Raw genomic sequence first — 25111 nt, forward strand, 5'->3', positions numbered from 1 at the left:
TGATTAATGCTAACTGCTATATAAATTGACTACAGTTCACACTTACTGTGTTTCCCCAACAAATTGTGTATGTTATGCAAATTACTTCTCTATTTCCATGGAAGATCCCAAAGCATCACCACCCTGAAAGCTCAAACTGTGTATTAAATTCAGTAGATTTAACTCTCACCTCTGGCTGGTCAGAATTGGCAGGGTTCTTACTGGCCTGGAAGAGCTTCCCAAGCTTTTTATCCACCCACAGCATGTAGTTTCCCAATATAGCCATTCCTGTCGGAGACGGATACCGGCTCCCATACCGGATAATCTGCCTCTGTGTGCCGTCTGGGGCCATCCGGGAGATCATATCAAGAACATCGTCCGTCCAGTAGAGGAAATCATTCGTGTAGTCAACGGTAAGGCCACGAGGTGAGGCTAGGCTTTCTGATGCTAACACAGTGCGGTTGGTGCCGTCCAGCAGGGCCCGCTCGATCTTGGGTGTTTGGCCCCCATCAGTCCAGAAGAGGTAGCGAAGCTTGGGGCTGACAGCCACATCACGGGGCTGGTCGTGGAAGGACTTCAGGAGAATCATTCGGTAGGTGGTGTTGATGGCAAGCACCTCGAGGAAGGTCTCACTGTCGAAGGCATTGGTGAAGTATAGGTTACCTAAGAAAGTGAATGGAAAGAGTCATTAATGTGTGATCTTTACATTTTTTTGGGTGTTAAATGTACTTGTTGGAATATTTGCTCCTAGAGCCTTCCTGTAAAGTTAAAGGGATAATTCAGATTATTTGATGAGGGGTACTTATCCATAGAAGTAATGCACAGCTGTGGACAGGACAGCAACATGAAGCATTTCAGCCACTTAAACTGATTTTGATGTCGTTTTCTTTTTCAAGTGTACACTATATTTCTAATATTTTCACCTTTACATTGCGCCTATGGTTTGGTTGGTTTGGAGAGAGCAATATTTGGCGTATAGAACAGTTACTCATCAGAAAAGGCTGTGTGACAGCAAAGTAAAGGAGAAAATATTCTAAATATAGTGTACACTTACACTGATATCGATTTTTTTTCATACCTGCAACCCAGTCTACAGCAAGGCCCTGGATGCCTTTTCTTCCAACGCCTGAGTTGATGACAGTCGTGTAATATCCTCCATCTGTTTTGGCTCTGAAGATGCCCCTGTATGAGGTGGAGGTGCTGTTGTCAGTCCAGTATACAAAGCCAGACTCAATATGGATGTCCAATTTGGCCTTAGTGGAGTAGGAGGCTGCGAAAGATAAAAAATTATACCTTTAGTGACCAATAATTTGGTATTTTTAGCCAATGATGTAGAAAAAAAGCTGGTTAAGGATGGAACATCATAATGCAGAACAATACTGAGCCAACATACGTCCACCAACAGGCACCATAGCCTCGGAGTGGTCGGAGCTGTTTATGTGGAAGCCACGGATGTACTTAGAGTTGGAGACAATTGCGAAAGATTCATACTGTTCACAGCGGGTGCCATCTTGAGATGGGTAAAAGCCTGTGGTGCAGGCACAGGTCTTTTTATTGTCTGGTTTGGGCAGACAGAGGTGAGGACAGCCCCCGTTGTTGGAGCTGCACGCGTTGGTGGACCCTGCGGCGTCTGAAGCGGGAGACAGAAACAGAGTCATGGAGGTGAGAATTACTGGATCAGACGAGCGCATATTACTGTAACACATCTGAGGAATTGAACATTTAAACATGAGAAAGAGGCTTCCATTTTTCTTCCCATATGAAACATTTTTGACAACTTCTTACAACAAATATCTCATGCACTAGTGTATGTATTTGGGTTTTTTAAATGTGGGTAAGCTCACTAAAAGTAGGAGATTGGTCCTTTTCCCAGAGAGAAAGCGGTTTTAAAAGTCTGTGTGTTCAGCTCTCAGTACTTTTATAGCTTTGAACTGAAAGTCGGTGGTATGAAGTTTAGATGCTCTCCAGTATTGCTGTTTGTATTTTTCAGTGTCTGCTTAATTTTACTCTTTTTAATACGCTTGAATAAATACGAGCACAAATCAGTTAAGTACACACCTTCAAGCAGGTGCTAACTCTGCTGTGCTGAGCTGACGCACCGAGTCAAGACAGGAAAAAGGAGCGAAAGAGTCACAGACAGTACAGATGGAGGCAATAAGACTTCATTGCCTCCACCAAAAAGGAGTGAAAATTAGCATGGCCAATAAATACCCTTGAGTGTCTGCCGTGTCATTTGACTTGAGAGACAACACCAGTTGTAAGGTTTTTTCTACTGAAAACAAAAGTCAAATGCTAGCTCAAATGCTTTTTTGTCCAGTGTAAAGTGAGATTTACTTATAATTTCAATGGTATTTATAGATAGTGGTATTTCACAATAGTTTGATCTCACTCCCTGAGATCCTCAGATGCTGATCTGTTCTGGTTTTGAAATCTAAACTCGAACACAAAATAGCTTTTGCTGTCAGGTCTCCTCGACTTTGGTATGACTTTCCTGAGGGCTCAGAACAAGAAACCTTTTTGTTTTTCAGTGAACTATCCTAGGTTTAAATTATTTATGTTCTCTGTGGAATTTCCCAATTTAACTTATTTCTGTTGTGTTTAATGTCATTTTGATTTGTCTCATTGTGATAAAAATCACGATGTTTTAGTAAAACTATATATTCAAAGTTTATCATTGTTATTTTTATCATCTGAGCATTTATTATCTACTTATTTATTTAGCATCTGCATGTATGAAAATGGATGCTGCACAATAAATGTAACTTGTTACTATGCACAGTTCTGCACAGCTATAATTCAAAGAATTCAAAAGGTATTAATTCTTCTACCACTAACTAATCAACTTGTTTTTTCTTATAACTGATGAAAGCTCACAATATGAAGTATTTTGATTAAAAAAAAAAAGCTTAGAAGACTGCAGTGGTAAAAGACTTTATCAACACAAAAAGATGGAATAAAAGTGGTGCTCAATCCTGCTGTGTGCTGTCCTTGAGGAGGACACTAAACTCCTACTCACTCACTCACTGGCAGTAGTTACATAATATAACAGTCTGGATGAAAACACCAAAAAAAAAAAAAAAAACTCAAGGACAGACACCTGGCTTAAATTAAAAAACACTGAATCCACGTACTGTCTCTGGCGTGCACTTTGATGGCACGGAGACCAGACATGCCGCTCCTCATCACCACCATGTTGGCACCAGTGTCCTTGTCCACCCTCTCAATGACCTCGTAGTCCAGGTCAGTGTAGTACAGGTGGTTCTGGTAGATCGTCAGCCCCCACGGTTGGGACAGGCTGCTCACCACCGTCACTCGGCTTATACCATCCATGGTGCCACACTCAATCTGGGCAAAGAAGAAGAGGTTACTGAAAGTGGATGAATCATAACCATGATGAAGATGAAACTACAAGCAATTAGCACAGGAACTGGCAAAACAACTAAGCAGAACATGAATAAAAAACACATAAGCTTAGTCTGAACACATAAGATAACTGGTAATGCATAAGCATAAGTATTGCATGCATGAGAATAAAACATGTTTCATTTTGAAATTTACATAAAGTCTGATAAACTAAAACATTTCTCCTCTGATCCCCTGCAGCTTGCCCCCCCAGTTTGGGAATCACTGTTCTGTATGTTGAGCATGGTTACTGTACATACCACCCCAGAGCTCGACACACCCCAGTAGAGCTTCCTGGCAGAGATGTCAGCAGCGATGAATCCTATGTTAACCAGGTTTCCAGTGTAAAGGTTCCTGAGGTTTCCCCCGTCCATGTCAGCACTGCCGACCTTTGGAGGAACTCCACCGTCTGAGCCCTTGTCTGTCCAAAACAATTTCCTGTGAAGGGACAGTATGTAAGAGGCAACTGAGGAGAGTCGGCTCAATTTAAAACCACTGAATTTTTTAAAAAATTTCTATGTAGAGATGAATGGGACATTGTTGTTATTTTAGTATCTAATTATTAAAAATGCAGCAGTGAAAGAACAAGAAAGTAATGTCAGATGTAGACCTCCATTTCAACACAGGTAAATAAGAAAAAAATAGAGAATTATACACAAAATATACAGAAAGTGATTTTTTTTTTTTGTTTTTATCTTCTGTGCAAAAATGCTAAATGCTGTGTTATGGATTACAGTTCATAGTTTTAGCTGGGTTATTCATATCACAACAAACATGATTGAGATGGACGTGTTGTTGTTGGAGAAATAAATCATGCTAATTTCCAATTATGTGATGGTCTTATAAACAATTATCCCACTTTGTCCTTGTCATCCTGCTGTTGTCTGCTCAATTAATGCTGTCCAATTAATGAGGTCCTGCTCTATTAGTTCTATCTTTCCAGCAAGTGGTGTACATATGAATTGACAAGCACTGTTCCAACCATTCGAAACACAGGAGTCAGGATGAGTAATTAAATGTTTAGTCATTTTACCCACAGAAACTGAAACGTTCACTGTTTTCTCTGTGTCGTTGAATATAAGCGTCACAGCAAACACTCCCTAGCTTCCTTTTCTCAGCGTCAATATCTACCCTCTGGCTGGATCCACAGCTATTCCAACGGGTTCTCCTACTCCCTCTGGTTTGCCAGTAGAGGTGATGAGGGTCTTCCTGTAGTGCTCGTTTCCATCCACGCGAATAACCTAAGTCAAGTGTAAAAGTTTGGTTTATTTACCTGCACACTGACGATGCAGAAATAGAAATTAAAATGTGAGTATTATGATGCAAAGCACTCTTACGCTGATAAAATATCAATTGTACATTAAAGGAAACAAAATATATACTTAATAAATAAAATACACAAATTAAATCAGAGGCTAGTTTCACAATTTTGGGTTCTATTCTCCACTGTATTGCAGTATTAAAATTATTTTTTATCTCAAAAGGTGCTTACCTCAATGGTTTTAGTGGTGGGATTGGTGTAATACATTACTCGGCCTATCCAATCAAAAGCCAGACCAGACGGTGAGCCCATGAAAGCAGCTGGAGCAAACTCAGTCCTGTTGGTACCGCTGGTTTTTACTTGCCATATAGAACCCTGATTATAGCAAAAACAGAGAACATGATGCTCAGATAATATAACCAAATAAAACAGACAGGTAAGTAATTAACCAAACATTTGCATTACATGCTGGGGAAATAATATACTCAAGCAAGCCCAACATCAAAAGTTATTCTTGTATCATGGTAAATTCAAAAAAATTTCTCTGAAGTTAAATTTAAGACATCCACTCACAGTGCTCTGCACCCAATAGACAAGCTGCTCCTGGTCATCGAATTCGATGTCCCGCCCCTGGCTGATGCCTGACACAGGGGCCATTGCATTGTTGGAAGGGTCAGCGGGGTCCAGAGGCATGCCAAAAATCACAGAATCTCTCACGACCATCAAGAAAGGAGCATCATCTAGAACAGAACAGAAGTACGCATGACGAGAGGAACACATTACTCACACAAAGGGGAGCTAAGCTGTAGGACAGAATATACATTTCAGGGTGTATATAATTCAAAGTACAAAGTTAAGTCATCCAAACGGTTTATATCTACCAAGATTTCAACAGGGTTAAATTCTCAGAGCAACGGTGCAAAGAAAAGAATAAAAGCTACTGTAAAAAAATCCCACCTTTAATACAGGTGCGTTTGTCAGCACCCAGCTTCCAGCCGGACTGACAGTGGCAGGTGTAGTACCTCGGTCTCAGGCCTGCCAGCAGGCACAGCTGATCGCACAGGTGTTCTCTGCAGGGGTTGATGGCTGAACAAGAAAAGCACAGTTTCCCCATCAATCAGATTTAATATGACATTTGTCATACTAAAATGATGTTTGGTTGCAGCAATTGTGGTGGTTTTTACATGCACATTTTTAATTTGTCTAGAATCTTGTAGTATTGCCTTCTTTACAGCTTCTTTTCATGGCTGTTTATACTCAGTAGTTCTTTGCAGCAAGAATGTGGTGCAAGCCAGTTTCTGATATAGTAAAAAAAAAAAAAAGTGCACTTGAGTACTTCTTCAAAAAACAAAAATGTGTTTCTCTGAGACTAGTATGTGGTTAAACAGCATATCTTGTTTTCCCAAGTGTATTAAAATGTTGTGTTTTGTTGTGTGCCAGGTCCTAAAGTTCTGTCAACTGGGAGTTACCTGCAGGCTGTTTGATGGGATGGTCCATAACAATACCCATGGGCTGATACACACTGTTCATCAGAGTGGTGATGTTTCCACCGTGGAATTTGTTTGTCATCATCACCTTGCTGGTGTAGCGCTCCGACCAATAAATGTTGTCTTCGAAGATGGTCATGCCATGTGGGTGCTGGAGAACCTGGAGTGAGGTGGGCATGCACAGGGGTGATGGTTTTTAAATTTTATTAATCCAATTTTTCTGGTTTGATTAATGATTTGTGACCATGGGTAAGTTAGTTTTTTTCTGAAATAGATCAATAAACCTAACCCTACCATGTCACTTGCCAGGACCTGATGGCGGTTATTGCCATCATAATCACAGTAGTCAATGTACTTGAGGTAGGCATCAGCAAAGTAGACTCTGCGTGTGGTGTAGTCCAGGGCCAGGCCATTGGGCCAGTAGAGCTTAGTGCTGACAATGACTCGTCTCATGGCTCCATCCATGTCGGCCCGCTCGATCCTAGGGTTTTGACCCCAGTCTGACCAGAACATCAGGTTAGTGCTGGGGAGGCAAGATAAAGAACAGACAAGCCAAGTCAACAATGTAATATCAAATTAAAGGTCATCTAAATGTCCTCATCAGTTTCGCCCAAACACTCTCTACTTACTAGTTACGGGGGTCTAAAACGAGTCCGCGGGGGCTGGTAATATTTTTGTTGAGGAGGACTTTCCGAAAGCGACCGTCCAGAGTGGCCACCTCAATATTCTCCATTACAGAGTCGGTCCAGTAAAGGTTCCGACCCACCCAGTCAACAGCTATACTCTCTGGTACCATCAGACCAGAGGAGAACACCTAGAACAACATTAACACGGCCATTGTAACACTGAATTATTAAATATGGGACAATTTGATCTTGTTTATGTTGAATTTTGTGCTCCTATACAGCAGGTACATTCAAATTCTACCCTTCAGAGAGACTAAGTGACCAATGGTTGAAATCCGTGCCACAGTTTCTCTTACTTCCCGCCTGTCGGTGCCATTCCGGAAGGCGCTCCATATCTTCTTCTGTGAGGCATCAGCCCAGTAGATCCTGGAAGTTGTGTGATCAAAGTCTACAGTCACAATGCTTGAACCGCTGACCAGTGGATGCATCTGGGGTGGTCTCATATTGATCCGTTGGGAGATGATCTGGCTACGCTTGGCAACCATAAGTACAGCTGCTAGTGGGTCTAAGAGCAGAAAAAACATTTCACTTCACACCAACATCTCATCTACGGTGTATTTTACTAAACAAAACAGTTCAAATAGCGAGCCATAGGCGGTGTTTTAAATAGGTTGAAATAAGCTAAATCCTGTTAAAATACTATCCTGAGTGCAACATTGTAATTTGACAATAACAAGCGATGACGAGACTTACTCTGTAAGTTGATCAGCTATTTATTACTGTCCACTGTCTGTCATTATGAAGCTAAGCTAACAGCAACTTCAGTTGTATGTTCTGCTCACTTGCAGCTTTGCAGGTACGTCCATCAGGCTCTAGGAGGTAACCATCTGAGCAGTAGCACCTGAAGCTTCCCCTCTCATTGTAGCACTGCTGGCTGCAGAAACCCGGGATCAGACACTCGTCGATGTCTTCACAGGTCTTGGAGTCATTGAGGAGCTGAAATCCTGATGGACAGGTGCACTGAGCTCCAAATGGTCCTTGGATGCAGCTATGACTACAGCCTCCATTGTTGAGCAAACAGTCATCTTGATCTTAATGAAATAACATGAGAGTAAATTAGTAATGTGCATTTTTAGGCATTGTGCATTGTCCATTTAAGTGATGAATAATGTTTTTTTTATTCAATCTTTTACATTTTTTCAATATTTTAACTAAATTCTGTTTGTTTGCATTACATTTTGTTTGTTCATAACACACAAATCATATCTAACAACATACCTTTTATTTATTTTGTTATTTTAGGAATACTCTTTGCTAAGGTTTGCTATAATGTGTGACACTGTTAACACTCACTGCAGAAGGGTGATTCATCTGCTCCATTCGGGCAGTCTCTCTGGCCGTTGCACACCTTGTCCAGGTCAATGCACAGCTGTTCGTTGGGGCACTGCCACTGGTCAGAGGGACACCTAAATGGAGGGGTGGGGCAGTTCTGTTCATCGCTCATGTCCCGGCAGTCGTTGTCGCCATCACACAGCCAATATGTTGGGATGCACAGCTTGTTGGCACACTGGAAATAGTTGGATCTGCAGGTGACGGGCGGGCAGGAGTTGTGTTCGTCGGATCCATCCTCACAATCTGGATGGCCGTCACACTCCCACTCATCTGGTATGCAGAAACCGTCGGTCTGGCACTGGAACTCGTCATTGTGGCAGAGGCCTGGACCTCGAGTGGCTGGTGGGCCACAAACATTTAAAAATGATCAAAAGTGCGGTGGATTTCTCTCAGAAATTTAAGAAACACACTAGCTGAAAGAGAAACACTGAATATCAAGACTGAAGTGCAATATGTAATAATCATTTTCTATCTGATTAAATAACAACAATAAACCTGCCAGAATTTCAAGAGGTGCAATCAGTCATAATTACATCATTAATTGACACAAATTATCCAATCAATTTGTTATATATAGTGTCTGTCAAAGTTGCTCGCTTACGACAGTCTCGCTCATCAGAATGGTCCCTGCAGTCAAACACTCCATCACACTGATAGCTTGAACTGACACACTGGTCCCCACTGGCACAGGCAAACTCATAAGAGGAACAGGAAAACTCTTTAAGGGAAAAGGAGAGAAATAACAGGGAAAAAATGAGTAAACAGAAAAATAAAACTACAAGGTTTCTGCAGGTTGTAGCAAGTTAAATTAAAAACTTTTTAAGACATTTTAAGAGCATTGTGAATGTAATTTAAGACTAATTTTACACCCATACTGGCAAAAAAGTATATGCACATAATTCAAAATTAAAGACCTGTCAAAATCATACTTAAGACAATTTAAGACATTCTAATGCCTAAAATGTAGATTATTGGATTTCAGACTTTTTAAGGACCTGCAGAAACCCTGTTATATGTTACATAATATTTCAGAACACATTAAATGAATACAGAACACAACGAAGAGTAACATTATAATGATTCCTACCACAGCCTTCCTCATCAGAGCCATCCAGGCAGTCCTGATCTCCATCGCACACATAGGAGGTGTGGATACAGCGGTGGTCGGGACACAGGAAGTAAGCAGGAGGACATGTAGTGATGGTTGAATCTGTCAATCGCAGAAAAAACTCCTTTATCAGGACTTAGTTACATTACATTCACAAGAAGATATTTGTTTGCACAATACTGTATGTACAAGCCCAATTACAAAAAAGTTGAGATGTAAAATGTAAATTCAAACAGAATGCAATGATTAGCAAATCCTTTTTGACCTGTATTCAATTGAGTATAGTACAAAGAAAAGATATTTAATGTTCAAACTGATGCATCACACATTTCAGTGGGAGACAGGTCTGGACTGCAGGCAGGCCTTTAAACAACGTCACATTTTTTTAGATTTGGATTTGGCTTGTAGTAAAATCACACTGAGTGAGGTCACTGAGCTGAACATGGACAGTCCCTGCATACTTACTGCAGTTGTGTTCATCAGAGCCATCACCGCAGTCATTGTCACCGTCACACAACCATGCTTTAGAGATACACCTGTGGTTATCGCAGGTAAACTGGCTGGCGGCACAGGTGGTGGGTAGTCGAGTAGGACAGTTCATTTCATCAGAACCATCGCCACAGTCGTCAACGCCATCACAGCGCCAACTGGACAGGATGCAGTGCTTGTTGTTGCAGGTGAACGCATATGGAGAGCAGGTGGCTCCTAGTGAAGGTATATGAGGCAGGATTAATGAAATGTTTGCTCAATGGTTTCCTCCCACTATTCCTCAAACAAACACATTCTCTTATACGTTTACCTGTGTCAGTGCAGTTGGCCTCATCTGTCTTATCCACGCAATCAATGATTCCATCACAGCGGTAGGAGTTGGGTCTACAGCGTCCTTCATCGCACTCAAAGGCGAAGTCGCCACAGTCGTCAGGTGGGGGAACAGAGTCATCCTTGATGCAGTCCATGTGATTGGTGTCAAGTTTCATGCCGTATGGACAGCCACACGCTCGGTTGAAGGAGGGAGTCGGGAAGCAGAAGTGGCTGCAGTGCCCGTTGGGTAACATATTGCACCGGCTGGTGATCGCTGTCGGGAGGATGATGAAGATGCTGTCAGTGGGTTTCTGGATTATTATATCTGGCTGAGTCACTGCTCAAAAATCGCCCTGGCCCTGCTCGCCCTGCAGCCATTGAATATCCTGGTTTAAGAATGTGATATGGATACTGTTCTCTTCTTTTCTAGCTACGTTTGTCACTGCTCTCCCTGACGACTAGCAGTCAAATCTCCTTGTTCATATACACAGTGTTTTTTTAATACATGACAACATATGGAAAACAATTTTCCTCAAACACACACATTGTTTATAAGAAAATGTGTGTGTTTGAGGAGTTAAATGAGACTGTGTTTCATGACAAACCAACTGTGCAATACTAACTAATTATTCCTGTGCTATAGTTTGTTATTTGGTGCAATAGTTGCATCCATACCACTGAAACTAGTCTTGTGCAATAATACTCATATTTTAATGCATATTGCATTGTATTATTATCTATTTTTCTATTCTAGATAACTAATTTTATTCTAGCTTTCCAATTGTAACTCTACTTTATTATCATATTCTTTTTTACCTTATATTATTTGGCAGTATGTGTTTGATTATGGTGGTTCTTTTGTTCCTGTGTATTTTGGTATGTGTCCTTTTATTGCACTGATCAGGAGTAGCGCTCCTAATTTTGTTGTTATTCTGTACATAAAAGGCTTCTATTCTACTCTAATAGTGAAGCTGTCCATTCCATCACTTTAAATGCATATGTGTATGAATGCATAAATGTCAATTAGATGTATGAGAAATAAAGAGAAAGAAAAAAAGTGTCTGAATAATCTTATAGTGATTTATTTGACTCAGATGGATGTGATCATTGTAGAGGTTTCCACTGTATTTGCAGCACCTCCCTGCATGTGAACTTACTGCTGTGGAGGTCTGCTGTGTAGGCTTTGAGATTCATGATGCCGGTGACTCCTTGTCTGATCATAAAGTTTCCTCCTCCATCCCTCTTCCTCATCTCAAATACTGCTCTGGTCCTTGTATCAGACACATACAGGTAATCTGCAACAACAGAAATAGATGTTTCATTGCATTTCAAAAAAAGACTTCAGGTGCTGAAAACAACTACACAGAATTATTCCAGAAAATCTAACAAATGAGTCACGCGATGTGTTAAATATGCACAACAATGTATACAATATAAATTACTTGAGAAATGCTGAGTACACCTAATATCTCCAAACCTGGACAACTCAGTCCAAAATAGACTAGATGGATAAACAGCATTAGAGGCCAAAGGAAATTATGTATTCTTGATTTGGGGGGTGAACTGTCCTTTTAAGATGACCGTGAATGACATCATATACAATTTTAATAATTTTGTGCATTTGAGAAACCCACCTGTATAAATAGTTAGAGAGTAGGGCTGAGTGATCTGTCCAATATCGGTAAAGGTCTGTCTGTCATATCCATTAATGTTAATGAGACCGATCTGGTCCAACTGGGAATCCACCCAGTACAGCTTATCCATCCTGTAAAAAAAACCCAAACACAAGAAATTAACCAGGGAATCTAAAGGAATACTGCAGTCCACAGTTTTATTCCTTAAAAAAGCCTGAGAGTTGTTGACTGAAATCACATGATAATCCCGCAGGTCATCACTGTACTTACATATAATCAACAGCGAGTCCATACGGCCATCCCAGTGTTGTGTTGACCAGAGGAACGGCATTACTGCCATCAGTGAAGCCTCTCATTATGACCGCTGGACGGTACCAGTCAGACCAAAACAAGAAGCTGTGGATCAACATTTGATTAGAAAACACAAGACAATAGATAGTGAGTGAGGCAAACATAAAATATACAAAATTCAGTTAACCTTGAGATCTTTTAATAGATCATAACATAACCAAGGAACTTGACAGTATTAAATGTTTTTAAGTGGACTACCTGTATTTATTTTTCTGTATTTTTCAGAGAAATAAGAAGAAACAATCCCAGCTACTGAGCTGGAATGATGAAATAGATTAGAGTAAAAGACATTCAAAGGTGAATGTGCTGTGATGTTAATTTCCTTGAGGTTCCTGCAGCCTGCAATCTCATCAGAGCGAACTGAAGTACTCTCTAGTATTTTACTAAAAGTGGGCACTCACCCAGCACTGGGATGCACTGCAATTCCTTTTGGGTTCCTCAATCCTGTCACAATGTCTCGTCTGGATTTGTCTGCGACTCTGAAGGCCACCACTGACTTGTAGCTGCTTGTGGTCCAAAACAAGACTTTGGAGGTCCAGTCGTAAGCCATGGCATCAATTGTTCCCACCCTGTTACCTGTCAGAATCTGTTGGACTGAGAATGTGGAAAGAAAATAGTGAGTTATGACTTCCAGGAATAAGAATAGAGTCTTGAAAGACAAAATGTAGCACTATGATTATATCGTATTGGTGACAATTAACAAAATTAACATTTTGAGCAACAGAAAAACATTTTTTTTACATCTGATCTCACTGAGGCGGTTTATAACACAAATACAATAAAAATTCACCAGTGCCGTTGAGGTTTGACTTATAAACGAGGCCTCTGCCCCTGTCGTTGTAGAAAATGGCTTCTTCGTTGCCATCGAATTCCACAGCAGAGCCAGCGAAAGACGTCCCGAGACCCGATAGAGGCAGGGTGATGTCCTCCTGGGACAAATTTAGTGGGATTCCCCGCACCCCCAGAGAGGTAGCCATTAGTAAGAAGTCCTTGACCTCTGTTTAAAAAGTGAGGGGACAGCGGTTACTAGCAGGGAAATATACTGTATAAACAACTATAAACAACTCTACACATTTTACTGATGGTTGTGAGTAGGTGATTGACCTTTCCTAAGTCCCGCCCATTTTGGAACCTCGGTGAACTTTCTGCTTTCCTGTTTTCCGGAGGCTACTTATGCTATGTGCTAGGCTCATCTATGTTGAAAAGAAAACCTAATTCTGAAGATGATTAAAAGACATTGCTGGGTACCTAGCACCATACACTAGCAATACAGTTTATATATTCACATCTTAAGTTAGCTAATAGCTAACTAGCTCACCAGTTTACATCAATCATTAGCTAGCCAGTTTGCCAGTGTTCTGCTCTGTCGCAAAACCTTAGCTAACCAGTTAGCTTATCTACATAAATTGTTAGCTATCTACTTACATCTAGCTAATGTAAAGGGATGCACCCTAATCCAAATAGTCTACTTTATGTGTGAAAGCACAAATAAAGTTGGTCATTATTATTAATTACTATTATATTATTAAAAGTCAGCTTCATGATTACCTCAGCATTGTTAGAAAAGGTCACATCTGCCTTAATCAATCACTGATTGAATGAACCAAGATCATTCCAATCACCTGAAGGAATCTTTTGAATTCATTAAAACATTTTTCCAGTATCTGATTTTTTAATGTGTTCCAGTTAAAGGGGAGGTGATGGTGGGCTTCAGATAGTTCATAAAACTTATTTTAGCTAGAGAGATAAAAAGCACAATATGACAAATATATTTCACACTTAATTATATGCCTATATTAAATCAATATTGATCACATGCTTTGTAGCCACAACTATTACACTGCCAATGAATATTACGTGAGAAAAATAAAAAATAAAAAATGAACATTGACAAATCAATCCATTTGCCCTCAATCAAGTGAAACTCACTAAGGCAGGTCTGATGGTCAGATTGAAGGTTGTAACCGTGGCGACACTTGCAGCGGAAGCCCAGACCATCATTGTCGGTGAGGTGACTCAACACACAAATGTGCTGACAGCCACCGTTGTGTCTGCCGCAAGGGTTCATCACTGTAGGACAGGACAGATGTGGTCACATAATCACAGTACATTTGCTGTTGTTTTTCATGTTGGTGTAGTTTTAATTTATAATAACTAATGATATTCAAAGTATGTGCTTTTAAATGAAAGGTGAGAGTGGATTGCATTTTCTGACCAGTATTTTAGCAATGACTCAGTTAAAGCTACTACAAGGAACTTTCATAATTTGTTGATTTGGGGGACCCTGTGAACAAAAGCAGTAGTGTTTCCACAATAATAATCACAAAATATAAATTCATATATTACAATAAAAATTAAAGAAAAATCTTTTTAACTGGCTGATGTAACTTTGCCTGTGTGGTAAATGTTCACACAGGCTAATTCCATCTGATTTCACTGAGAATCCAACCTGGGGGCAGGCATCAAGAATAATTATACAGAAATAGCCAGTCTTCTCATTGGTAGTCTCATTTACTTGGCATATGTCATATAGAGACATCAGTATTACATTGAGAATGTTTCATAACCATCCTTGTAGTAGCTTTAAGTAGGAATTGATTCTCACTCGGACATCTCTGACCACTGAACTTGTTACAGGTTTCAAGTGCGTCTCCCTACCAACAGGTTGCAGGACAGGGTGTGAGACCACAACATGGCCTGGTCGTTTTGCGGTACGATAGAGAATTGTTGGGTTGCTGCCGTTGAAGCGGTTGGCTCTCAGCAAACCCATCTTGGTCCAATCAGTGAAGAAGACATGGTTTTCAAACACAGCAATTCCAAAAGGATGTGGGGCCTGGGTTGCACCGTTGAGGACCATTTTCCTGGAAAACAACAACATTTCAAAGTGGTCATTGAGAAGAACACAACCAATGCGACATTGCTTCCCTTATTATCTTAAAAGATTTACGAGGTATTTATCCATAATCACTATATTACCTACAGTAGATGGTGGTCGGCATGACCCCAGTTTAGGGAAGCTGAACAAATGACAAATTAGACTTTAACTGCTATTTTATTTTGACAGGCCTTTTTTAAGTGGCAAAAATATGTTTTGCTGCTGACCCTGTCCACAGCAGTGCAGTGTTTAGCTTCCACGTTGTTACTACTCTGCTTCTCCAAACTGGGAGCAACTATCCCTTTAAAGTTACTCTCTAGGAAAGGAGAAATCTTTCATGAATGCCACCTGTACCTGTCCAAACCGGCGTAAGTGACAGTCTCCACTGTGTCAAAGTGGCTGTCAGACCAGTAGACCCTCTGGGTGACGATATCCAGGGTGATTCCTGTTGGAGTGCCGAGTCTGCCCTTCACCAGCTCAAGACGATTACTGCCATCCATGAAGGCACGTTCCAGCTTCATCTGCTCACCGCCAATCCCCGTGTCCGTGAAGAACATATAGCTGCAAACAAACAAAAAATAAAGACTTAAAGGGATGCTATATCTTCCAGAGCTGCCACCGATTTATTTTCTATTTGACCATAAATTGGCTTTAACTGATCATCTTAAATGATAATGACAACAAGTGGGACAGAGCAAACTTTGGAAGACTGGATTAGTCTTTATTTTTCAATATCACTGCCAGTATTACTTTGAACACCATTATCACTACTACTAATTTTTGTTTTTAGTCACTTGCCTTTTTATTCTTGTGTTCTGTATTATTTGTCGATCTATTAGGTGCTGGTGGTTTTGCTTTTACTCCTTATACACTTTGTATTTATTACTTGTTTATATCTTATGCTACTATAATTTTGAGCAATATCTGGCACAAGAATTTCCTTCAGGATTAATAAAGTTTTATCTTATCTTACCTTACCTAACCCCATCTTATCTGATCTTATGACGTTGCCTCATGTTTCATTTAAAAGAAAGGGAGAAAAAAAGTCCAACCAGTGGTATGACAGTAATGACCTTTGCAAGTACTGAAAGACTGCAGCATGTAAACTCACCCCACTGTAGGGTCCAGGGCAAGGCCATGCGGTGTGCGCAGGTTTTCAGCCACCAGCGTGACCCGATTTCCTCCATCAAAGTCGCACATGTCGATGCGCTCCACCATGGCCTCTAAGACATAGAGTTTGAAGTTGATCCAGTCCACAGCGAGGTTCTGGACATTGTGGACTGCAGCAGTCAGAATCTCCTTAATGTTACCCCCATTGTAGTTGGCAGAGTATACCTGGGGACAGAATGGAAGGGTTTGGGATGATGAACGGATTTTTCTTCCCGACTGCTTTCTTAGTGCCCTTGAAAAAGCGTATAAGCCAGAGCTGCTCCAACAAAAGCGATAGCTGCTATAGTGATGCAGGTCAGATACAGAGGTACTTTGTGTTTTGCAATCAGATAAATAAACTACGAAGAAGGAAAGGAGGAAGGATACTGTCATCAAAAATGTCACCAGACAATGATCCAGACTGACCTTTTTGGTGTATGTATCACTCCAGAAGACCGTTTCGCTGTTCAAGTGGTATGCCACCCCTACAGAATAACCTCTGCCCTGTGACGGCACCAGAGTTCTGACAAAGCGCCCATGAATATCTGCCATCATGACATCGCCCCCGTTGGTGAAAATGAGCTGTGGAAGTCCACCTGAAAAACACAAATACCAGACCTCAGCAGTGAATTCATTAGATATTTAATATAATCATAAAAAAAATAAATTTTTCAACATGAACTTTTAGTTTTAGTGGATTTTTATACTGATAAATATTGGGTCAATCATGATTTGGTAATGAGCTGAAGATAATGTGTTGCGCAAGGCTAACAGATGTTCAAAGTCCAAGTAGACTTGGTTTCAAAGCTGCACTCCACAGCTCCAGTGTGGGAACATTTGGGGTTTAAGCAGAATGTGAGAGCTAAGGATATTTTTTCACATTCCAATCCCAATGTCTGAATATTATTAAGATTTAAAAGTTCATTGCTCTTTGAAAGGGTATACTTGTGTTAATTATGCTACGATATTATCATTAAATCAGTGGCATGAAATTGTATTAAAATAACAATAATACCATTTATCATAATTATTTCTGTGACAATATATCAAAAAAACAGTTATCATGACAGGCCTACAGATGCATAGTGTAAATAATCTACTGTGTGCTGTGTAATTCTTTGTACCTGACACATTGGCTTTGCAGACATGACCGTGCTCTAAGAAGTATCCATCAGCACAGCTACAGTGGTGTGTCCCAGGACGGTCTTCACACAGCTGGTCACAGATCCCCCAGATCTGACAGTCATTGTAGTCTGGCCAATAGAACAAGCAGACATTTTTTTTTTATGTTTTAGGCATTAGGATCAGGATCTATAGCATTAATTTGCGACCAGAGAACCATGAAATTAAGCCAGTAATTTTCGCTTTTCCAGGCCGACTCATGTTACAAGCAAAACCAAAAAGACAGAGACTGAAAAGAATGGAAGGACAAAATAAATAAAGAAAGAAGGATAGAAAGAAAGAAACCCCAAAATCTGTGTCTGTTGTCAATAGCTGAGAATCCATTACTATCAATAATGCCCTACAAACATATTTTCTGTTTTCACAAAAGCAAACATGATACATGGCACTCACCTACACAGGAACGACTGTCATTGGCTACTGTGAAACCATCAGGGCAGTAACAAGCACCTCCCTGAGGAGATGGGTGGCAGAGGTACTCACAGCTCAAAGTGGAGCATCGGTTCAGGCCTGGTAGCAAAAAATCATACATATCAACATCAGGGTCAAATCTAGGTTATATTTTATTATTATTATTTTTTTTTACTTTGAATCATTGTCTTCTATGCAGCTTTGTCTGCCAGAGCATCATTATCAGTGTCATGACTAACCAGCTTTACAGCCATCGTCACCTGAGTCTCAAGGCCATTAGCGCTCAACCGAGACAAACTGCCTGAAAAAGATTAATTTTAAACTAGGCATGTGTGAAGGCAGTGATAAAGAAGCTATGATCACAACAGCTGACTCCTGCAAAACATTTATGAGTCCAAGCTACATTATAATGTCTAAAACCCTTTTACCTATATTTATACCCTTTACGGAAGTGCTGCAGTGTCCTACATGTGACTAGATCACTTCAGTTTCTTTCTTTTGATCAGGCTTTTTTCATGGTAGGCATAAAGACAGATATAAATTGTTGCATTCCCGCAAGTGTCGTTGGTTTAGCATCATAGCCATGTGAATATTTTACACCTGCGTGACTTACTGCAGGTTTGCTGTGCTGTGGAGTTGGTCTCATCTGTTCCTCCAGGACAGTCAGGCTTGTCGTCACACACTTTGCCCACTGGTATGCATGCTGTCGAGCCAGGGCATCCCCACTCACCAGGGTAACAGCCCCGAGAGTCACTATCTAAAGCAATAGAAAAACTTGTGATTATAGTATGAACTGGAGATATTTCCACATATTATTTTTTTACATGATGCAAAAATGTTTTATATTTTGATGATGTGACAAACATTTGACCCATGAAATGTATCATTCAGTAGTCATTTCACTATGTCACTACTTTTCTTACAAATCCTCTGCTAAAATGTTTTTCAAAATGAGTTTTTACATCATTTAAAATTTGTTTCTCATGGTGTTTTTGTCATTTTTGAATGAAACCCTTCAACTATACCTAACACATTTACACTTGTGCAATGGTTTAAAATGACTAAATAATACTTAATTAACAGTTCTAGTCATTAGTCCACCTGTAAGGACAAGCTTTCTCACCACATCCTCTCTCATCACTGTAGTCCCCACAGTCGTTGAACTTGTCACACACCCAGTTCTGAGGAATACAACGGCCACTGGAACATGTGAACTCATTGCCGTTACAGCTCTGGTACGCTAAAGAATAATGGATAGAAACCACATTTTCCACTAAACTTTACATTTAAAAACATTTTTTGATTGGAATTCAATATTCAAATGAAATGAAGTTGTTCATTAAAATCATCCTTTTAAATATAAATGCAAACTTGTTTGGACATACAACAAATGGACTGCGTTCAACTTAACTCTTAATACGATCCAATGAGGAAAATTTGACAAAACAATTCTTCATTGTCATTAGAAACGTACTGTGTGGAGTCACTTTCATTCTTACCACAGCCTTGCTCATCACTGTTGTCCCCACAGTCATCCCAGTGGTCACACACAAAGGCATGTGGAATACAGTAGCCATTTGCACACTCATACTGGTGGATTGGACAGTGCTGCGTTGCTGGAAAACACAAAGTGACAAAACAGCGACTGAATTTAAGAAGTGGTCAGAAATTTGTGAATAACTGAGGCCTACTTGAAGTTAAAAAACCTCTAACTAAAGATGACCTAAACTGAAGCAGCAACACAATAAGTTTCGATTCCTGAGTCACCAAAATCACGAGGAAGCTAAATTTAAAAAGAGCCAGTGGTACAAAGGGTGAGCCTTCATGCCTTTAGCAAACATTATAATGGCCTTGTTAACATAAAATAGCTAGAGTGGGTGCTGGCAAAGAAAACCACACAACAGCAAAAATCATAGTCTTAGCTTATGAATAAAGACTGAACAAATGCACATGTTACGCCAACGCCAATTTGTGTCCCCCAAAGGCAGTAACGCTGGCTAACATACATTTAAGTTAGATAGACATTAGATTAAGATAAAATGTTTTATCCAGCTGCTAAGAAAAATATCTAGTCTGCTGCTCAATAACAAGATTTTTTTTTACCTTTAGTGGTTGCCAAGGAAACTACAAAGTAAAAGTTTTAATTCATAGTTGCAAAATACAGCTTAAAGCTAAGATGGCTATGATAATAAGGAACAGAGTGGGATGGGAGTCATTCTTCCCAGGTTGGGATGGGACAGAAAAAATTCACCCCCATGTCACTCTCTAATCTGTATCTGTCTGCAGCCTGAGAAGGCCTGCAGTAGAGCTGCAACGATTAGCTGATTAATTGATTAGTTGATCGAAATGAAAATTAATTGCCAACCATTTTGATAATCAATTTTTCAGGCAAAAAAAGTCAAACTTTTGAGGATGTGCTGCTTTTCTTGTCACTGATGATAGTAAATGAAGAGTTTTGGGTTTCGAGCTGTTGGTTGGACAAAAGAACAATTTGAAGACGTTGCTTCGGTCTCTGAGATATTGTGATGAGCATTTTTCAAATGTTTTTTGATGTTTCATAGACTAAATAAAAAATAATAATAACTAATCATTAAAATAATTAGCAGATTAATTAATAATTAAAATAATCATTAGTTGCAGCCCTGGTATTAGTGCAGCTTAACTCTATTACCCATATGCCCATGGTGCAGTGGCTGGAATTTTTCATCCCAGTATACATCTCTACACCATGACAGCTCCTTTTAATGGAAACAATTAACTTTAATTTTGTCTGAGTGCATGTGCTGTATGTCTACGAAGTTTTTCCTCAGTCTTACAGAACAGAACGTTCATATTTTTATAAAACTGTGAAGCCATCTCTGCCAGTTAAAACCGGCTTTGCCATGAGTCTCATCTACTCACTGCAGTTGAATTCATCAGAGCCATCTCTGCAGTCTTGTAGCCCGTTGCAGTGCTGAGAGTTGCTGTAACAGGCCCCATTAGCACATGTCTTCTCAGTGCAATGTGGATAGTCTGCAAAAACACAAAAGGTCTTTCCAGTAATTTAAGGACTGTCAGTTTTCTACCCATTAATGCAAACAAATACCAAAACCCTTGGACTGATATTCATTATAAATGTAATAGTCTTACTGCAGTTGTTCTCATCAGAGTTGTCCACACAGTCCTTTACACGGTCACATCTGTAATTGCCGGGGATACACTGGCCCTCCTGGCAGGTGAACTGGTCTGGGCTGCAAGTCCGTCCACCTGAACAAGAGCATGTGTGTGGATTTTGTTTTAAAATGTTATGTTGCAGAGGAATTACGCTGTGAATATAAAATGACTAGGGCAGATAATTATCTTCAGCTAAGGGCCTCAGAACATTTTATCATGTGTTGAATGATACTAGAATACATCATTTATGTTTGTCCAGACTCCTTCTGACATGGAGAGCCACAAACAAAAAACATTTATTCAGAAATCACAGTAAAGACTTGACCTACATACATTTATACATGTACACACGTCTTCTAAACTACTAGAAATAAAAAATCACAAAGTTTAGGACAAGTATTTTCTTGTCTCTGGTATATTTTTGTTCAGATAAGAGAAATTTGGATTGTGGTGTAGCGTTTATTTACCTTAAGTTGAATTTGTACTTCATGCATTTTCCTATTGAATGTCTTTACATTGAGATGAGGTGGCCACCTAGTGGTTTTACTCTTCATTACTGCACATGAGCAGGCAGCTTTCCATCCTCTGTGATGTCCCTTAAGCTTCAGAATAATATATATTATACTGTACGTTTACTCTATTTTTAGCCAATTTTCAGGACATATTATATAGCAGTTTTTTTTAAAGCTACAATATAGTAGCCTCAGTTTAAAGGGACAGTTCTTAGCAGTTCCCTCTCTCCAATACAATGGAACTAAATGGCACTAGTCCCATAGTGCTCAAAGCACAAAAAAAATACATTTGAAAAACTCAACAGCGATGTGTCTTTCCAGCAATCATGACCCAACTGCTCAAAATAATCCACAGACATTGTGAGCAGTTTCGTGTCTGAACTACTTTCTGTCTGCAGTAGAATTTACCAGAACATGCTCTTAGCCAAAATTCAGGACAAATTATTGTGTGTGTGTGTTTTAATCATAGCACTTCTTGATTATAAGGTCTGTCAAAGCATCATCCTAACAGCCACATAATCTCAGTCAGCACATAAACAATCACTCTGCATACCACAGGTTCTTTGTTCATCTGAGCCGTCTTCACAGTCTTCCTCCCCATCGCAGACAAATCCCGCAGAGATGCATTCACCGCTTGTCACACACTTAAATTCCTGTGAGGTGCATGATGGAGGTGCTGCCACAAAGAACAAAAAAATGGATGAGTTACCATGTTTTTTTTATGTTTCTGTGCAACAGATTCTTACTCAGAATTTCATATATGTAGTTGTTGAGGTATTCATTTTTAACAGGGGGACGACCCAAGGGGAGCGTCAGAGTTCAGCAGCACAGGAGGGGCATCAAGCCGTATTTCAACCTAAAACAACATATTTTCTAACTCATTAGCTAACAACACGTAGCATTAGCATTCAACCACTTCCTAGCTGTCATTACCAGTAGGTAGTTTACATGGTATTATAGGAAAAGCATACATTTATTCTGAAATATCAATGCACATCTTAAGCTTATATAACCCTGGAAATAAAACGTACTGGACGTGATCAAACTTGTCATTTGCATTTTTCGTAACAATTTGTGTTCAAGTGAGTGTAATTTCACATAACATTACTGATGGAACCAGAACATTTCTGAGCTCAGGAAAAGAGACAGCAAAACAGTGTTTTTTTACTTCCAGGCTTGGCTTTTAATACTGGAGAATTCAATTAACCATTTTTCTATTGAGAAACATTCTGGCTTACAAATTTTCTAATTTAAAAAAATCATTCTTTTAGCAGCCAAAAAGGCTAGACCTACTATTTCCTGTCTTCTTTTGATTTTACCTGTGCAGCCCTACATCCTAACAATCAAATCAGAGGACGCGGGAAGAGATTTCTATTCATTAAGACTGAGATCGAATGAAGCACTTCTGCCCAAAAACACTTGACTTGACATATGAATCAAAGTTCCCAGTTGTCCACAAGCGGGCCAACATAGATCCTAGGAGCTTTGGTTATTGTTTTTATTTTTATTTTTTCTGGAGTGTGTGATGTAAGCTCTGTGTAGCGTTTTTAATTGTATAACTCTAGTTTGTATGGATTTGGAAATCACCACAGGATCAGCATCCTTTACAAACCTGGCGCAGTACTTCTATTCAATGCTGCAGAACTGAACAGTCTGTTTCATAATCCAACTGTGCATACTGTAAAAAATAATTTGTGTTCAAGTTATGTATCATTCTGAATTTGTCAAAATACAACTCCTCATTCTTGTGAAATTTCTGTAATTTCGTGCTGCTGATTTGTCAGATTCTCTACATGTTTATAACGTGTAACCTTGAACACAACGGCTTGATATATTGACCTTAGGTGGCACGTTAAACTAAGGGGGTGGCATCCTTGGTAAACCCCCTCAAATCGTCTACTGTATATATGTCTGTGTGTTGAATAAATCACTGGAAACACGGGGGACTTTTAAATGATTTTGCTTTATGCTGCTTGATGGCAACACTCACGACAGTTCAGCTCATCTGAGTCATCTGTGCAGTCGTTTGTCCCATCACACCTCCAAGCGATGTCGATGCACTGCCCGCTAGTGCACTGAAATTCCGTACTGCCACAGCTTCCTGCAGAAAACACACAGTCATCTTTTTATGGGCATGATGTGGTTTCAGTTAGAAGTCATTTACACATTTAAATCACTTAAAATACACTCAGTTGCACTTATAAATGTCAGATGTCACTGATTATAAAAGTTTCTGGTTCTTTGACAAATGAGTTACCATGTTTATGACAGCTGTAGCCACACTGGATGCAACATTTGAACCTTAAAACATGTGATTCGGCCATTAAAGGATAGTTAATTCTTCACTATCTACGATCACTTCATATTGTGACCTTGGAGTATACAACTGTCATTTAAAACAGATAATTGATGTCTGAATCAGCACAGAAAAATGCATCCTTTGTATTGCTTGTACATTCATAACTTTAAGGTATTTTGTGAAATTTCATTTTGAATGAAACATAAAAAAAAAAAAAGAAAAATCAAAACTTTTTAAACTGTATTGTAAAAATAAAGACTGTGGAGATCCTTGCATAGGCACACATTTAACTTTTACCTTATCTGGGAGTAAAAATTTTACCCTTTATTTTTGTATAATATTTTAATAACAAATGTAGGTGCATAGTTAAAAAATGGATGGTTTTAAATTTTAATGGTCTCCAAAACAGCTAAAATTGTCAAACTAACATTGCTTTGATTATGTTATTTGCTCAAAATTGGTGTAAAACCACTCAAATCTCATATAAGTGTGAAAATTACAGCATTTGGGAAAGAAGAAATCCCTTCCCTCCCCCTTAAAGCTCAATATTTTTTGTGAAAATAGCACTATGATAATGCAAAAATCCCCAAATCCTTCTACTACACTGAAATACTCTGCTGTACTTTTACTCCCCTTTAATTAGCTTCAACATATTGCGATTTTATATATTATATCATTGTGAAATGAATAGTATCACATACCTTGAGCAAGTTGAATTCCTTGGGACAGCAGTAGAAGAGAAAGAAGATGAAGACCGTTAAGGCCCATTATTTAATTCTACTATTAGTTTGACAAAGTGTGTAAACTCATGCTACATCTGACTCTGTTAACCCAAAAGAGCCTTTGGAAGATACTGCCTCTGGGATAGAGATGTATAACCTGGAGCAACAAGCAGACCAATGGCGTGACATGGAGTAAGACAGCTTTTTATGGCGCACTCCTTTACATAAACTTCATCTAAGATTAACTTTTACCTGTTGCAATGTTGTCTACATCAGCAAGAAAAGGTGACCACTCATTTTTGTGTAACACTGCAGCAGGAAGTTAACACCATCTGGGGATGAAACCAGGAATGATAAAGACTTTATAGTTCCTGATTGTAGATGTGCATTTTTTGACATTTCTACACCCATTGACAAAATACCAACACACTACAGAGCAACTGAAATGCTTTATTTATCAAATAACCCAAGAAAGAACACGCTGAGAGTGTGGGGACCTCCAAGGTGGTCATGAGATCATTTCTGGGGGGTCACCAGATGGTTGTGAGGAGTAGCATAAAATATAAACAGCACCTGACACTGTCAGCTCCATCATGAAATTCAGCATAATGAACAAGCACTCAAAAATGTGCAGAATACAGGCGGCCTAAATGTAACAGTCACCTTACTAATGGTTAAAACTATAAACCAGCATGAAAATGACAATTACGAACAAAAAACACCATGTTCAAAACAGACAAGTACAAACTAAAGTAACATTTGCATTT

The 25111-nt window shown here is 39.5% G+C and overlaps 1 protein-coding gene across 1 annotated transcript in view; it reads right to left on the bottom strand.

Annotated features, from left to right (window-relative positions):
- The window catches only part of lrp2b (low density lipoprotein receptor-related protein 2b), a 51495-nt gene extending 26992 nt beyond the window's left edge, over positions 1–24503 (bottom strand). Inside the window, exons 1-39 of the mRNA XM_084740107.1 lie at positions 24324–24503; positions 23314–23424; positions 21877–21999; positions 20788–20904; positions 20560–20670; positions 19158–19274; positions 18782–18898; positions 18272–18415; positions 17641–17757; positions 17190–17318; positions 16492–16661; positions 16028–16251; positions 15271–15477; positions 14700–14902; positions 13971–14111; positions 12832–13038; positions 12443–12635; positions 11961–12086; positions 11691–11821; positions 11214–11351; positions 10055–10330; positions 9721–9960; positions 9235–9357; positions 8749–8865; positions 8109–8486; positions 7598–7846; positions 7112–7320; positions 6759–6943; positions 6424–6652; positions 6112–6289; positions 5600–5728; positions 5216–5382; positions 4874–5017; positions 4513–4622; positions 3642–3819; positions 3111–3324; positions 1373–1609; positions 1058–1249; positions 170–642 (exon numbers count right to left, since the gene is read on the bottom strand). Of these exons, the coding sequence (XP_084596233.1) occupies positions 170–642; positions 1058–1249; positions 1373–1609; positions 3111–3324; positions 3642–3819; positions 4513–4622; positions 4874–5017; positions 5216–5382; positions 5600–5728; positions 6112–6289; positions 6424–6652; positions 6759–6943; positions 7112–7320; positions 7598–7846; positions 8109–8486; positions 8749–8865; positions 9235–9357; positions 9721–9960; positions 10055–10330; positions 11214–11351; positions 11691–11821; positions 11961–12086; positions 12443–12635; positions 12832–13038; positions 13971–14111; positions 14700–14902; positions 15271–15477; positions 16028–16251; positions 16492–16661; positions 17190–17318; positions 17641–17757; positions 18272–18415; positions 18782–18898; positions 19158–19274; positions 20560–20670; positions 20788–20904; positions 21877–21999; positions 23314–23424; positions 24324–24390 (6921 nt within the window). The 5' untranslated portion in view covers positions 24391–24503. The remainder of the gene's footprint in view (positions 1–169; positions 643–1057; positions 1250–1372; positions 1610–3110; positions 3325–3641; positions 3820–4512; positions 4623–4873; positions 5018–5215; positions 5383–5599; positions 5729–6111; positions 6290–6423; positions 6653–6758; positions 6944–7111; positions 7321–7597; positions 7847–8108; positions 8487–8748; positions 8866–9234; positions 9358–9720; positions 9961–10054; positions 10331–11213; positions 11352–11690; positions 11822–11960; positions 12087–12442; positions 12636–12831; positions 13039–13970; positions 14112–14699; positions 14903–15270; positions 15478–16027; positions 16252–16491; positions 16662–17189; positions 17319–17640; positions 17758–18271; positions 18416–18781; positions 18899–19157; positions 19275–20559; positions 20671–20787; positions 20905–21876; positions 22000–23313; positions 23425–24323) is intronic.
- Positions 24504–25111: the final 608 nt, after the last annotated feature.

This window comes from Lutjanus erythropterus, chromosome 17, assembly GCF_056507025.1.
Source record: "Lutjanus erythropterus isolate fLutEry1 chromosome 17, fLutEry1.hap2, whole genome shotgun sequence".
In the NCBI taxonomy this organism is placed as follows: domain Eukaryota; kingdom Metazoa; phylum Chordata; class Actinopteri; order Lutjaniformes; family Lutjanidae; genus Lutjanus; species Lutjanus erythropterus.